Consider the following 16,143-nt stretch of genomic DNA (forward strand, 5'->3'; position numbering starts at 1 on the left):
TATAATCGAAGCCAAAATGAATAAAAATGTCAATTAAATTAAATTATAAATTATTGAAATTTGTGTTAAACAAAACAAGATGAAGAAAATAAGATAACCTTATTTTTGTTGCATTACTGTTTATGGCTAGTATGTTTCATCTAACGTGAACTTAAATTATTTATAATTTAATAAACAAATCTCAATTAATTTATATATTTATATTATTATTTTATTATATCAATTTTTATATTTATTTTGATTTCTAGATTTTTCTCGATTTTTCGATAATATCCTGTCATAAATTATTCATAATATTTTATATAAAATTTCATTACATTCAATTTATTATTTGTATTTAATTTGTATCTTCAAAAGATTTTTTAAATTTTTGATTTCCGATAAGTTTTAAATAAAAAGGAAAATAATCATATAAATTATTTACGAAAAATACAAAACAAAAATATAAATAATTATAAAACTTTTAACTTTAAAAAAAATTAAATTCTACAATCCATCTTATTTTAATTTTTTAAATTGAAAACGAAATAAAAACATATAATCAATTGCGAAAGACAAGCTGCGTAATCTATATAATTTGTATTCTGATAATATTGATTACATATTAAATATAAATATTTTATTTGCCAATAAATAAAAAAAAGATTTGAATAAATAACAATAAGTTGAATATAAAATTCAAGAAAAAATAATAATACATAAAATTTAGAGATAAACTTTTTGAATTAAATAAAAATATATATAAATTCACTTTCTTAACTTTTCAATAAATTATTAACAAATGTATTAACATTTTATATATGTATAATTATATAATTATATACTTTGTATATTATTGAAAAGTTAAGAAAGTGAATTTATATATATTTTTCTGAAATAAATAAATTGAAACCAAAAATAACATAGAAAATATACATATATATATATATATATATATATATATATATATATATATATATATATATCAATAAGCAATAAGTTCTCTTTAAATATACTTACATAAAAATCAAGTAAAGATAAAAAATATTTAAAAAATCTATAATGATTAGTTTTTTAACTTTAGTATATTCACAGAATATAATTTTAATTTATAATAAGTCTTAAAATAAAGTTAAATAAAGTTAAATAAAAACAATTTATATTAGATAAAATGAAACTGTTAAACAAAATGAGAGAGAAATAGAATAAATTATTTTTATATTTGCTTTGATTTCTAAAATCAATCTTTCATAAATGTCTTACGAATATATTAATATTCTGTATACATATATATATAATTTCAAATTTTTCATAAAAGTGTTATAAAAGGATTATATATCTATATTTATTATCAATTTTAAAATATTACAAATAATTATTTATATTTATATTTTTTTTTTAATCACAAAATACTTATATGTAATATATAATAATACATATAGTAATACATATAGTAATAAAAAGATAATAAAAAAATATACTTGCTTCATGGTCATAGCTGGTTGCACGACCATAGTTGAATATAAGTCGAGCGTTGGATAGTGTTGGATAAACACGACTTGAGTGACTTGCCAATTTATCGAGAGTACATGTCAGTAGGTCATTTCAACGGTTGGTTCTTGTCTCACAGAGACGCAGTACCGAAGCAATGTTGTGGCCTCGGCTCCCCTCCTGTACGCTGGTCCATCCTGAGTGTCGGCGTAGTTGGTCTAGTGTGTGCGGGTGCTGGTGCTCTACTAGGGGCCCTCAGGGCTTCTGGCCGCGATCACATTGCTGTTGCACTTCTTATGATCGGTAAGAAATAAATTTTTTTTTTTTCATATTATTGAAATAGTTATTTGAACAATTTTTTTTTATTTATAGGATATTAATATATTTGTAAAACATTTTTGGAACGAGTTGATTTTAGAAGCCAAAAATACAAATAAATTACAAAAAATTTTTTAAGTATATAAAAATTTCGATTTAGATTTACTTATTAAATTATAAGTAATTTAAGTTTACATTAAATAAAATGAGACAGAATATAACGGTACTGTAACAGAAGTAATCTTCGAATAAAAGAATCTTTGTCAAGTTTAAATTTTATTGGGTTGGCAACTAAGTAATTGCGGATTTCACTCATAGATGGCTTCAGTTGAATTTTTAGATTTGCTGGCATAGTCCAAATGTAAAACACATTTTGTTATTTGATAGTTGGCAATTCAACTGTCAATCAGTAAAAAAAGTTTTTTGATCGGTTGCGTAGTTTTCCTTTGGGGTTCGTTGAAAAATGGAAAATCAAAAGGAACATTATCGTCATATTTTGCTTTTTTATTTTCGCAAAGGGAAAAACGCATCGCAAACTAACAAAAAATTATGTGCTGTTTATGGCGACGAAGCCTTAAAAGAACGGCAGTGTCAAAATTGGTTTGACAAATTTCGTTCTGGTGATTTTTCACTCAAAGACGAAAAACGCTCTGGTCGTATAGTTGAAGTTGATGACGACCTAATCAAAGCAATAATCGATTCGAATCGTCACAGTACAACTCGTGAGATTGCAGAGAAGCTTCATGTATCACATACATGCATTGAAAACCACTTAAAACAACTTGGCTATGTTCAAAAACTCGACACATGGGTTTCTCATGAACTGAAAGAAAAGCATTTAACGCAACGCATTAACAGCTGCGATTTGCTAAAGAAACATAATGAAAATGATCCATTTTTAAAACGACTGATAATTGATGAAAAATGGGTTGTTTACAACAATATCAAGCGGAAAAGATCGTGGAGCAGGTCACGTGAACCAGCTCAAACAACATCAAAAGCTGGTATTCATCAAAAGAAGGTTTTGTTATCAGTTTAGTGGGATTACAAAGGAATTGTCTATTTTGAACTCTTACCACCCAACCGAACGATCAATTCTGTTGTTTACATTGAACAACTAACGAAATTAAACAATGCAGTTGAAGAAAAGCGGCCCGAATTGACAAATCGAAAAGATGTTGTATTCCATCATGACAATGCAAAGCCACACACATTTTTGGTCACTCGACAAAAATTATTGGAGCTTGGTTGGGATGTTTTGCCACATCCACCATATAGTCCTGACCTTGCACCATCTGATTACTTTTTGTTTCGATTTTTACAAAACTCCTTGAATGGTAAAAATTTCAATAATGATGATGATATCAAATCGTATCTGATTCAGTTTTTTGCTAATAAAAACCAGAAGTTTTATGAACGTGGGATTATGCTGCCTGAAAGATGGCAAAAGGTCATTGATCAAAATGGGCAACACATTACAGAATAAAGTTATTTAGTTCCATGAAAAAATTGTCTTTAATTTTCTAAAAAAAATCCGCAATTACTTAGTTGCCAACCCAATAATTGCTTATAATTTAAATAAAATTTAATTATTTTTGTATATCAATTTTTTAAATATTTATATATTTATATGAAAAATATTTTATACATTTTTATTATAGATAATATATAAATATATATTATAAATTTGTCAAGTTTAGAATATTAAAAGAATATTATTAAAATCGAAAATTGAATAATGTTGAAATATTAATACAAATTTTAGATATTAATACAAGATTTAGAAAAATATACACATAATATATTTTTTTTAGCAAAACTTTTTATAAAAATAAACTAACTTAATTTTTAACAAATTAAGATTTAAACGTATATTTATACATATTTGAATATTTATGATTTTATATATCGAAAAAAAATTAGAATTCAATGCAAATTCACAAATATAATATGGTTTTTTAAAAAGATTTCTTGGTACTTATAATTCATCTATAATCATTCTATTTATCTATAATAAAAAGTGAATTATTTTTTTTTCCGATCTATTTTTTAATGAAGAATCACTAGCTTCAAATTTATTTGAATGTATATATATATATATATGTATTATAATTATATATTAATAATCATAATAATAAAATAATATCAATTTTTTCTGTACAAGTTATATTCAAAACTTCATTCTAAATTTTATTACAAATTCTTCTCTAATTTTTTTATTTACAGAATATTTTTTCATATATTATTTTATTTTAATACTAAACCTAATTATTAACAAATATTAAATTTAATAAAAATTGACATGTATTACTAGTAAATCTACTAGTCTTTCATTATTTTTAGAATTTTTGATAATTGTTGTTGCAATTATTTTTTAATTGTCTTTAATTAGAAAAAATATGAAATAATTATATTCACTAATTTCTTATACTTTTTTACACTAAATATTATTCAATAATTCATAATTTTAAATAATTTTATTTATTTTATATTTATTTTTCATCTATAGTATATATTGTTTTATTTTTATATTTTTTTTTTACATTTTTTATATTTAAATTATATTTATATTTAAATTACATTTCAATTATATTTAATAAAATATAATTATTAATGAATACTTATATATTAATCATATATTTTTGTTGTTTTTTAAATATTATTTAATATTTTAAGAACATTTAGATATTGTAATTTTTTTTAAAATGTTCTATAGGTATTTAACATGTATCTATATATTATTTATTTGTTGAAATTTTATTAATAATTAAAATTTTACGTTTATTAATTTTTATGAAATTAATTATTATTTGAATATTTTTTATATCTATATTCGTAATATTAATTGAACATTATTTATATATGTATTTAATTATTTTTATAATATATATATTATATATTATATTATATAATATATACAAGATCTTTGATTATGAATATATGTATATATAATATATATACATATATATATATATACACATATTTTAAAAGATTAATCAATAAGAAACTTATCAAATTAATAAAATTCCTAAAGTAACTAAAGTTTTAACTTAATTTTATATTTCATATTTTTTTTATTAGTTTATTTTATTAAAAAATATTTTAATTTTAATTATAATATATAATATATTAATTATAATATAATATATTATAATTTAATAATATTCTTGATCTTAATTTTTTTTAATGTAATCAAGTTTTAATTAATTATAAAAATAATTATTTTAAATGGAAAATATCAATATTTTTTAATTTATTAATGTTGATAAATCTCTACTTTCTTATAGATATTCTAATAGATATTCCACTATACATATAATCGTCCGTATTGTTGTGTTTTAACACAATACATTTTTTTTAAATCATTGAACTCTGATTTTGAATTATCATTTTAAAACTTTAAATTTTTTTATAAATTTTGATTATGAATTCTAAGAATTTTCCTGTTATGCAAGAGTTTTTAATAATTTAATATATAATAATATTTGTTTTAGAGTATTAAGTTATAAATATGATTATTTTAAATGGAAAATATCAATATTTTTTAATTTATTGATGTTGAATTCAATTATTAAAATCCAATTAACAACTTACATAATTGTTATTTTTATAATATTTATTGATCGAAGAATGGGATATAATTTAATATATTATAGAAAAACAAATTTATTGTTTGTAATAAATCAAATGAACTTTATCTGGAAATATAATTTTAATATTTAATATTATTAATATTAATTGATTTAATATATAAATCATAATTTAATTATTAATTATATAATATATATAATTCAAATCTTTTATCAAATTAAATACAATTAGAATAAAATTAAATGAATAATATATCTATTATATATGATTTAATGATCATTTATAGGAGAATATTATATTGTTAAATATAACTTTACATTTAACAATTATTTTTATAAATAAAAATATAGAAAATATAACAATCTTATAAATAAAGTTTTAATAAATTTAAAAAAAAATAATAGATATAAAATAAAATTAAGAAATAATTTTTTTTATTCTATGATTAAAATCATATTATAACAATTTCATAAAAAATGAAATATTTTTTCTATTGAAATTAAAGAATTTATTTATAATAAAAAATGTTTATTTAAAAAAATACAAATTATTTATATCATATATGAAAAATACATATTACATAAATACTAATAGTTCCAAAATATTTTATAATACATATTATTTACATAATAATATTTATAATAATTAAAGAATTTACTTAATCTTAAAAATTTATTTCAAAATTAGAAAAAAGAAAAATTATAAATTATAAAAAAAAGAATGAAATTATAAAAAAAGATTATAAATAAAAATTATTTATATTTTATATTAATTAATAATAAAATATTATCAATATTAAAAATGTAATTATAAATATTATTGTTATATTGATTATTAATTTTAACTATTAATATTTTATTGTTAATTTATTATCTTTTTTTATATAAATAACTAATGAATTTTATAAACTTCTAAACTTTATATTGTTTTATTTATATTTTTTAGACATCAATTAAATGGAGAATTTCTACCATTAGATTTCAAATTTCACGCATAGTTTAATATAAAAGCATTTTTCATTCTTTATCTGATCTAATTAGATTCTTCATTGACATTTTGTCTCGTAAGAAGTAAAGAAGTGAATATCTAAAAAGAACATACATTACATTTAAAATTTTATTAATCATATAATAATCACATTATAATTATATTTCGCGATTTTATATATTAAATATAATATTTTGTTTATTATATTTCACATTTCTCTTTATAATTTTCATTAATTTTATATAAATATATTATTATATTATTATATTTCTATAAATATAAACATTTATTTTATATTATTTTTCATTAAAAAATTTTTACAATAGTGAAAAATTATATACATATAAAATAAATTTTACAAAAAGAACATGATATAAGTATATTTGTTTTATAGAGAATATTCTGAATATTTTGCATATAAAGTCTGCGAATTTATTTCATTTCATAAATAAAAATGAAAAATTTAATAAAAATATTTTTGCATTTAAGATATGATATTTAATAAAAATAAAAATGAAATATCTATTGTATATTAAAATATAAATAAGTTATTTTATAATTATTTTATATTGGAAAAATTGGAAAAAAAAATTATATATAATCTGATACAAAATATTTTTCAATATTTAAATAATTGTGTATATATATTATAATTATAATCGAAATTAATTATAATTTATAAATTGTTTATCTTGAGATAAATGTTATACATATATAGAGATAAATATATATTACATATATAATTGCCTAAACTTTTTAAATACACATATAAATAATTGTACATATAAGAATTCATTTATTATTTGCCTTCGAATTATTTAAGTTTTAATTGTAGATAACTTTTGCAACAGAAAATAAAAATATTGATCATTTTAATTAGTCTTATTCTTAGTAATAATATTCCAATTCTTAGTAATTATATTTATAATTAACATAAATTAGTATAAGAAAAAATGAAATAATTGGAAATTTTATGGAATTTAATTAAAATGATCGAACTTAATATTTAAATATATACATAATACTTTATTATATATATATCAAAATTCTATGAAAAGAATAATCAAAATAAAGAGACGTAAATTATTTATATTATCTTGATAATTTAAGAGTCCACTTATTATTTTGTGTTCAAACAAAATTAAAAAATAATTAATAAAAACTTTATTATTCTTTAAAATTTTTTTAAAAAATGAAATTTATTTTTTGAACAATTCTTATTCATTTCTTAAAAATTGCAAAAATAAAGATTGATTAATTATTTTGTTTTGATCAATCTTAGAAGTTTTTATATTAAAATATTTCTATTCATTATTTTTAAGATAGAAATAGTAATACAAAAAAATATAAGTATATAATATTTATGATATTAGATAAAAATTTATAATTTTTTAAAAAATTAATAAATATTTATAATATATTCAACTGGATTACAAATAAAATAAAGATAATGAAAATAATTATATTTAAAGTTCTAATATCAACGATAAATTTAGAAATTATGTATTGATTATTTTTTAATTCCATTTTTTCTATTATTTAATTCTATTTTATATTTAACAAAATAAAACAATAGTAAAACAGATCAACATAAAATGATAATAGAAAATAAATATAACGTTATTTTTTATATCAAAAAAATAATATTTTAAAGTAATAATCTTTATAATAATAACCTTACATGTTTTAATAATAAATATTATACATATTATACATACATATATATATATAAAATATAGTTATAAAGTAGTTAAATATAATTAATATAGTAATTTTTCAGTCTTAATAAAAAAATTAAAAAAATAATATAATTACTAATATTATTGGATTATTAGATAAAATGATAATTATAGTGATTAAATGATTATATTTTTTTCATAAATATAATTTTAATATATGAAAAACTAATTTATTATGCATATATAAATAATATATAAATATATAAATATAAAAGAGAATCTATATAATAAATCTATATAATAATTCATCGTGAATATACAATTTGAACATACAATAATATCGATAATTTTTTTGTTTTTTATCATATATTGCAAATAATAAAAAATTTTGTAATCAAATTCATTCGTTTGATTTTATTATAATTTAGTGTCATTATGATAAATAATTTTAAAATATGCTAATTATAAAAAAATGAGAAAAATAATTCATTATTTTACTTGCCATTTTATTATACATGTTATGTGAATAAATAATAAATTAAAGTTACAATAAAATATTTAAATTTCTATTCATTAATTTATGATATTAAAATATATATTGTAAGATTCATGCGTAATTGTTCTTTAATTTTCTGTTATATCATATATTCATATATATCATATGCAAATTTTTAATATATATATTACTGAATTAAATAATTTAATTTAGTTTGCAATTTTTAAATTATTGAGAAATAAAATACAGAGAAACTTTTATTTATATAATGAAGTTTTATAAATGAGCTTTAAAATTTTTAATTTCTAATTTTATGACATTTATTATTTGTAATATATAATCATATATTATTTTAGAGAATTTCAATAATTTTAATTTTAATGAAAGTTTAAATGCATAATTAGTTATACATGGATCTTTTCTCTAATTTTTTTTGATAACATGAAATTATTATTCAAATTTTTTAACGTTTTATTATTTTTGTTATTTTTTTAATTTTGTGATAGTGTGAAATAGAATGAAATTTTTTATATAAAAATATTTAATTTTTAATGTTTCACTCTTGTAAAAAAATTTTCGAGACAAAATTGTATTTAAAACAAAAAAATGCTGAAATTTTAAAGATTGATTTCACTGTCTCAGATTTTTGATGAATAAAAAAGATTCTCTACAATATAATTTATTATATATAAATCATTATATTTTATATGTATATACTTTCATTTTAAAATTAGAATTATTGAATTAAATTAATTTCTTTGTAATATGATAGATGAATGATTTTTTTTTTATGAGTTGTATTTGTATTTTTTATATATCTTTATATGTTTACTAATTAAAAAAAAAATTAATTTTTCTTAAAATTATAATTTTTATATTATGTTATTATTATAACATAATAATATATAACATAATGTTATATTATAATGAACAATATATATATAATGTTTTTATACTGTTATTTTGTAAGATTTTGTAAATAAATTTTCATTATTGCCAAAATTGATTTTATAAATTCAGAAAGTTAAATTCAAATGAATTTTCGATTTAATATGAACTTACATAATCTATCGTAAACGAAAGGCATCAAAACAGTTCATATCAAGGGAATTCATATTTCTTATATTTTAAAATCAAATTTATTTGCTAGTCGTTTGAAGAAATTCCACGGAAACATAATGAATAATCATTAATTTGTAAAAATAATAAAATAAAAATGGAGAACGCATGAAGGAAAAAAAATGTTAAACAGAAATAAAAATGTCGAATTGACTAAGAATTATGAAATAGAGCAGCATTAGTGAGAAACAGTAAAGAGGCCATTGATCGATCAGATCGACTGATCATAGCGCTACAAAAGAAGGGAAAGAAGCATGCTGGCAACTGGTTACTTTCTAAACGTGGGTATGTAACCTGCGACCCGCATAGAATGCCTCTCACAATAGAAGAACGCACTAACTTACAGAGATCAACACCTACACGTGAAGGAACCGTGAGATTCGCGAAACAGAATTAAGAAATTTCTAGGGAAATTGATAAATGGATGAATAGATTCGACAAAAATTCCGAAAATTCGATTGGTTTTAAAATTTTATAATCACATATTGAAATTTTTCTTTATATAATTACATTAAAATCTTCGGAAATTTTTTCTTTTTTTCTCTTTTTTTTTTTTGTTTCTTTTTTTTTCACAAAGTAAATCTAAATATTAAATATTGAATATTTTTTTTATAAGTTTTCTTAATTATTTTTTTTATTAATTTCCATTGAATGAAGAAAATACTTTTATTTTTGAGTTCTATTTATTCAAAATTATTATAAATTTTTTTAAACTCTTTTAATATATATTTTATATATATATATATATATATATATATATATATATATATATATATATATATATATTTGATTCAATAGAAGTAAAAGTGCAAAATTGTTATTAATTATTTAAGTGAATAAATTAAAAAAAAAATTAAAATGCAAAGAAACTAAAATAAAAAAAAATATCTACTATAAGAGATATCAAAAAACACGTAATTTATTTTATATGTAAAAGAATTTTAAAAGATATTTAACAAAGATATTTAATAAAAAAATAAATTTTGTTTTTTTATAAAAGAAATTATAGAAGATATTTTTAAATTTTAATAAATTTTTTAAATAAATTTTTTTAAATATACATTTATTTTAAATATTAATATATTATATGTTAATATTAATATATAAAATTTTAAATATTTAAATATATACATTTATTTTAAATATTCACATAATAATAATAGATTATATAAGATATCTATTATTACATAATTTATAATAAAAATTTAAATACAGAAAAAATTTTGCATCCTTGAATTGATAATGTAAATATGATTATTATAATTTCTAATTTGCCTGTTATATAATACAATAGATAACATTGATTATTTTCTTTTTTTTATTTAGCAATTAATTCAATACTAAATTTTTTTAAATTATTTAATATTCATAATAAAACAAAAGAAGTTGATTTAAAAATTCTAATACAATATTGTTCTAATAACACAAAACAGTATAAAAATAAAACAAATAATTTTGTAATTAAAAATAATGTTAATAATATAAAATAAAAGACGAAAAATTAATATAATTATTGCATGAATAATATATAATCTGAATTTATAATTTAATATTTATTAATCAATTACATATGTAAATATAGACAAAGGAATTGATTCAAAAGATCATTAATTCAGTTTTTAACACAATTACTATTAACATTATCAATATTTATTAACTAATAATTGTATTTAAATTCAATATATTGCGAAATAATATTGAATATTTGTTAATGATAAAATATTTATTGATTTTACGTCAAGATATTGATTTTTTGTTTCTTTTAATAAATATTATAAATTTTTAAAATGATCTTTTGCACTTTTTTTCCAATTATCTCATATCATTCTAATTTCTATATAATAATATTAATAATATATATATATATATATATATATATATATATATATATATATATATATATATATAATATATATATAGATATAAAATATCTATCAATATATCTAAGTAGTAGAACGAAACTTTTAGAAATATTCTAAAAATTAAAAAATGATAAAAAAAATAAAAATTGCAAAAAATTGTAATTACAAAAATCTATTATTTATTTATATGCTTACAAAAAATTTTTAATAATTTTTTCTTTAATTTTTGGTATTTTAATTATTTTAATATTTTTTATGTATTTATATTTAATTATATTATATTCATTATATTATATAATGAAAAAATTTATTTATTTAAAATTTACAAAAATAACTTTTTTCTTTTTTTTGAATTTGTAGCGATTAGATCAGAACAAAATTTAACAAATATTTTTTTTAATAATTAAATATTTCTAAATTTTCCATTCGTGAAAGTGTTGAACTAATTTCACACGATTCTATGTGAGCTATAATGCTAAATTACTTACTTTCTTCAATTCAATGGAAAAACCATTAAATTCAATCAGTTTATTAAGTGTATATCAAATCGTGATGAATTTTGAATTATACGAATTTTTTATAACGCAATATAATTTAAAACATTTGGGTGAGAAAAAAGATCATATTTAAAATATTAAAATATTCATTGAATATTTTAAATAAATATTGATAAATAATATTGTAATAGTTATAAATAATAATATGTTATAAATAATTATATAATAATAAAATAAATAAAGTTATCACATATTGCATACTTAAATTTGAAGATTCTATGTAACAAAAAATAATTAACTTTTTGTTTGATATCTATTTAATAATTATATTTAAATTATATTATAAATAATTTTAAGAAAAAGTAATGATATTATAATTGTAATTTACAAATTAAAATATTTCTAGATTAAGAATAGTAAAAATTACAATATATACTTTATAGATATAAACATCAAATAAATCCACAATTTAAATTGAAATTAAATTTTATGTTCAACTAAAACTTTTATCGAGAAATTTATTAAAGACATATATATTTGATTTATTGTTATATTTCACTGTAAATTCATTTAAAAAAAAATGCGCTTTATAATTAGAAATTAATAATAAAAAAATGCATAGTCTATTTATTTATACTTTATTATTTAATATAAATATAATGAAATATCTCTTAGAAAAACTTTAATTACAATTGATTTAAAATCATAATTTTCTATTTCTAATTCTAAAAGAGAAAAGGAGAAGTAAACAAGAAAGGGGAAGAGATGAGAAAGAGAGATACTTTCATACATTTATTAAAACTTTTAAAAATTATTTGCAATTAAAATTTAAAATTAAGGAATTTTTTTTATGAATACATTTTTAATTTTTTGAACTGAATTGCATGCTATCGAGACATTTAAAAATACGAAATTTAAAATTAAGATTACTATACACAATAATTAATATTTCATATTTAAAAATATATCAAATTTAAAAATAATTATAAAATAAAATATTTTTGTAAATATCTATTTTTTTTTTTTGTATAGTTAACTTTTAAATGATGTTATTAACTGTGTTTATAATATTTTAAATTAAATTTAAATGTAAATTTTTATATAAATATTATATATTTTATATAAATTTTAAAATATCCAACAGAAATATATGAAAGTAAATGTAAATAATGTAAATAAATGTACGAAAGATATTAAAAAATTATTATTAGTATTAGGATAAATGAACAAAAGATAATTGTACATAAAAATAATAATAAATATAAAACATAATCTATATAAAATATAAAAATAAATTAAACTTATAATATAATCGAGTAAAGCTTAATTATATATATAAAAATAAAAAATTAACATTTTCTAATTTAAAATTTAGTTTTTGAAAAAGTGAAATTTCGAAGTTAAATTGTGCATTTAGTTAGTTTTCAATAGAATAATGATAAAAAAATTAATTAAATAATTATTCTAAATAAACAAAAAAACAAGTAAATCAAAAATGGTAAATATTGTTTGTTGAATAACTTTGTAATTGCATAATTGTTTTGGCATTAGTTAAATGTTAGATTTAATCGAATGAGCATGTAATTGAACATTATAGTTAATTTTCTCATAAATAAACTATGAACTAATTTTTTTTTATGATTTATTTATTTTTAACTATCTATTTAGAATTATTTCCTATTGGAATGCAGTTGATAAAGGTTAAAACAAATATAAAAGCTAGTATATAAAAATACAAATATACAAAAATACATATTAAATTATAAATAAATTAAGTTTTATATGAAATATAAGCAAACAAAAATATGTAAGATAAAATAATTTTAATTCTTCATCATATTTTTATACATTTTTATACATTTATTATACATTTTTATAAGTACATAAAAATATATATATCTATAAAGAATTTATCATGTTTTCATATGTTTTCTATATATTTATATTTTATTGATTTAGATATCTACAAATTGTTATGAAAAGTTTTAACTGGAACTATACGTATTTTCTCTTATCATATTATAAATCCAATATATATATTGATACATATTTCACTATTATTATTCATCAATTATTTTGAAACTGAATAGTAAAAATCATAATAATCAAATATTATGTTCGAAATGCACAAAATTTACACATAAAATGCAAAGAATACGCATATAAAATATATATACCTATATAAAATATAAATATATAAATATAAATATAAATATATATACCTATATAAAAAAATATTTTTTATCTTAAATCTTTTGATAAAATATATTTCTATTCAATTCATTATTTCTATATTCTACATAAGTATCTAAATATTTATAATTTAATAAGTTTATCAAATTTTTATTGTATTTTATTTTATATTTTATATTTTTTGTGATAAAGATTATTAATGATTTTCATCATTTAAATATAGAATACAAATTGAATTAAAATATTTAAACATTTATGATATTTTAAAAATTAATTTATAATAATTATAATAATTTAAAAATATATATTTTAAAAACCAAATATATGAATTAAAATTCGATAAATATTCGATAAAGGTTAAAAAGTTTAAATTTAAAAGTTAAAAGAGAAAGTATTAAGAAGTTATATTAGAAAGTATTAAAAATATATAAGAATAGTAATAATACACCATTTTTGTACATATATAGATTAATTAATTTTTATTTAAATTTTTTTTATTTATTTTAGTGTGTATACCTTAGTGCATTATAAAAATATGTATGCTGATTTTTATTAAAATTTTATATTATTATTTTATTATATTATGATTTTAAATGAAAAAAATAATCATACAAATAATCTTGTATAATAATCAATTAATAAATAAATAAACTTGTTGTCACACAGCATTAATATTTACAAATATATACTATAATATTTACAAATATAAATACATATAATATAATATTTAATGTGGGAATTAAATATTAATAGTAAATTTTAATCATTTTATTTATTTTTAAAAGAGGAGTTTGAATTAATATTTCTTTCATTTTAAATTATTTTTGTCATAATTACGCATATTTGAATTTTATATGCTAATGTATTTTTAATTCTTAATTTTTTAAACAATGAAAGTATCTTTTCTATGTATTAATTAAAATATTCGATGTTGGAAATTTTTGCTTTCACATTTTCTTAAGAAATTTGTGAAAATTTATTTCTTAAATATATCTTTTATCTTTTTAAAAAATTTTTTATTCAAATAAGATAATTGATAGAACTAAAAAAAAAATTAAATTTAATTTTTATGTTTTCTGTATATTTATAAAACTTTTAAAAATTATCATAAAAATAAATCATGATAAAAATACATTTAAATAAAATTTTCATATAATCTTTGAATATAGATTCTCAATCTGTGAATTGATTTTGAAGACTTTGCAAAATTGAATGCAAAATGATTTTTGAAGAATCATTATAATTATTTTTACTTTGCAATTATTTATATAAAAGATTTATTTACTTATTAAATTTTCATGGAAGTAACTTAAGATTTATTGCAACAAATATTTAAAAAAGAGTTAGAGATTTATCATAATCATAAATCAAATATATTATATTTCATATATTATAAAATTTGAACATATATTTTAAGACAGGTTTTTAATATTTCTTTTTAATTTTTATAAAATTTTATGTGTTACATTCTTGATTTTTAATAAAATATTCTTTATTTCTTTATTATTAATATTATATTATTTCTTTGATTTATTTTATTTTAGCAGAAATATATTTTTATATAGTTATAAAAAGAATAATATTTTATTTGATTATTTAAAAGGATAATTTTTATTTGGTTATTTATTATGAAAATAAATCGAAAAATGAGAAACACTGCTTTAATAATTATTGCAAAAAAAAATATTAAAAATTATATTACATTACAAGATAATTTTATTGAATATACAAATTATTTGAATAATTTTAGAATAAATAGTGCAGAATAAGCATTATAAAAAAGTTAACAATAAAATAATTGAAAATTTAAAAAGATTATTTCAAATGAAATGTTTCATTTTGTCCCACTTTATAACAATAAATCAAGCAAAAAAAGTTCGGATATTTATAAGCTTATAATGTATCTAATTGAAAAAGTAAATGCCTTGAAA

General features: G+C 16.5%; 1 protein-coding gene across 1 annotated transcript in view; it reads left to right on the forward strand.

Moving 5' to 3' along the window:
• The window catches only part of LOC100578332, a 105,269-nt gene that overhangs the window by 84,390 nt on the left and 4,736 nt on the right, over positions 1 to 16,143 (forward strand). The window contains exon 4 of the mRNA XM_026443792.1: positions 1,610 to 1,773. Within this exon, the coding sequence (XP_026299577.1) occupies positions 1,610 to 1,773 (164 nt within the window). The remainder of the gene's footprint in view (positions 1 to 1,609; positions 1,774 to 16,143) is intronic.

Source organism: Apis mellifera, linkage group LG11 (genome assembly GCF_003254395.2).
Source record: "Apis mellifera strain DH4 linkage group LG11, Amel_HAv3.1, whole genome shotgun sequence".
Lineage (NCBI taxonomy): Eukaryota > Metazoa > Arthropoda > Insecta > Hymenoptera > Apidae > Apis > Apis mellifera.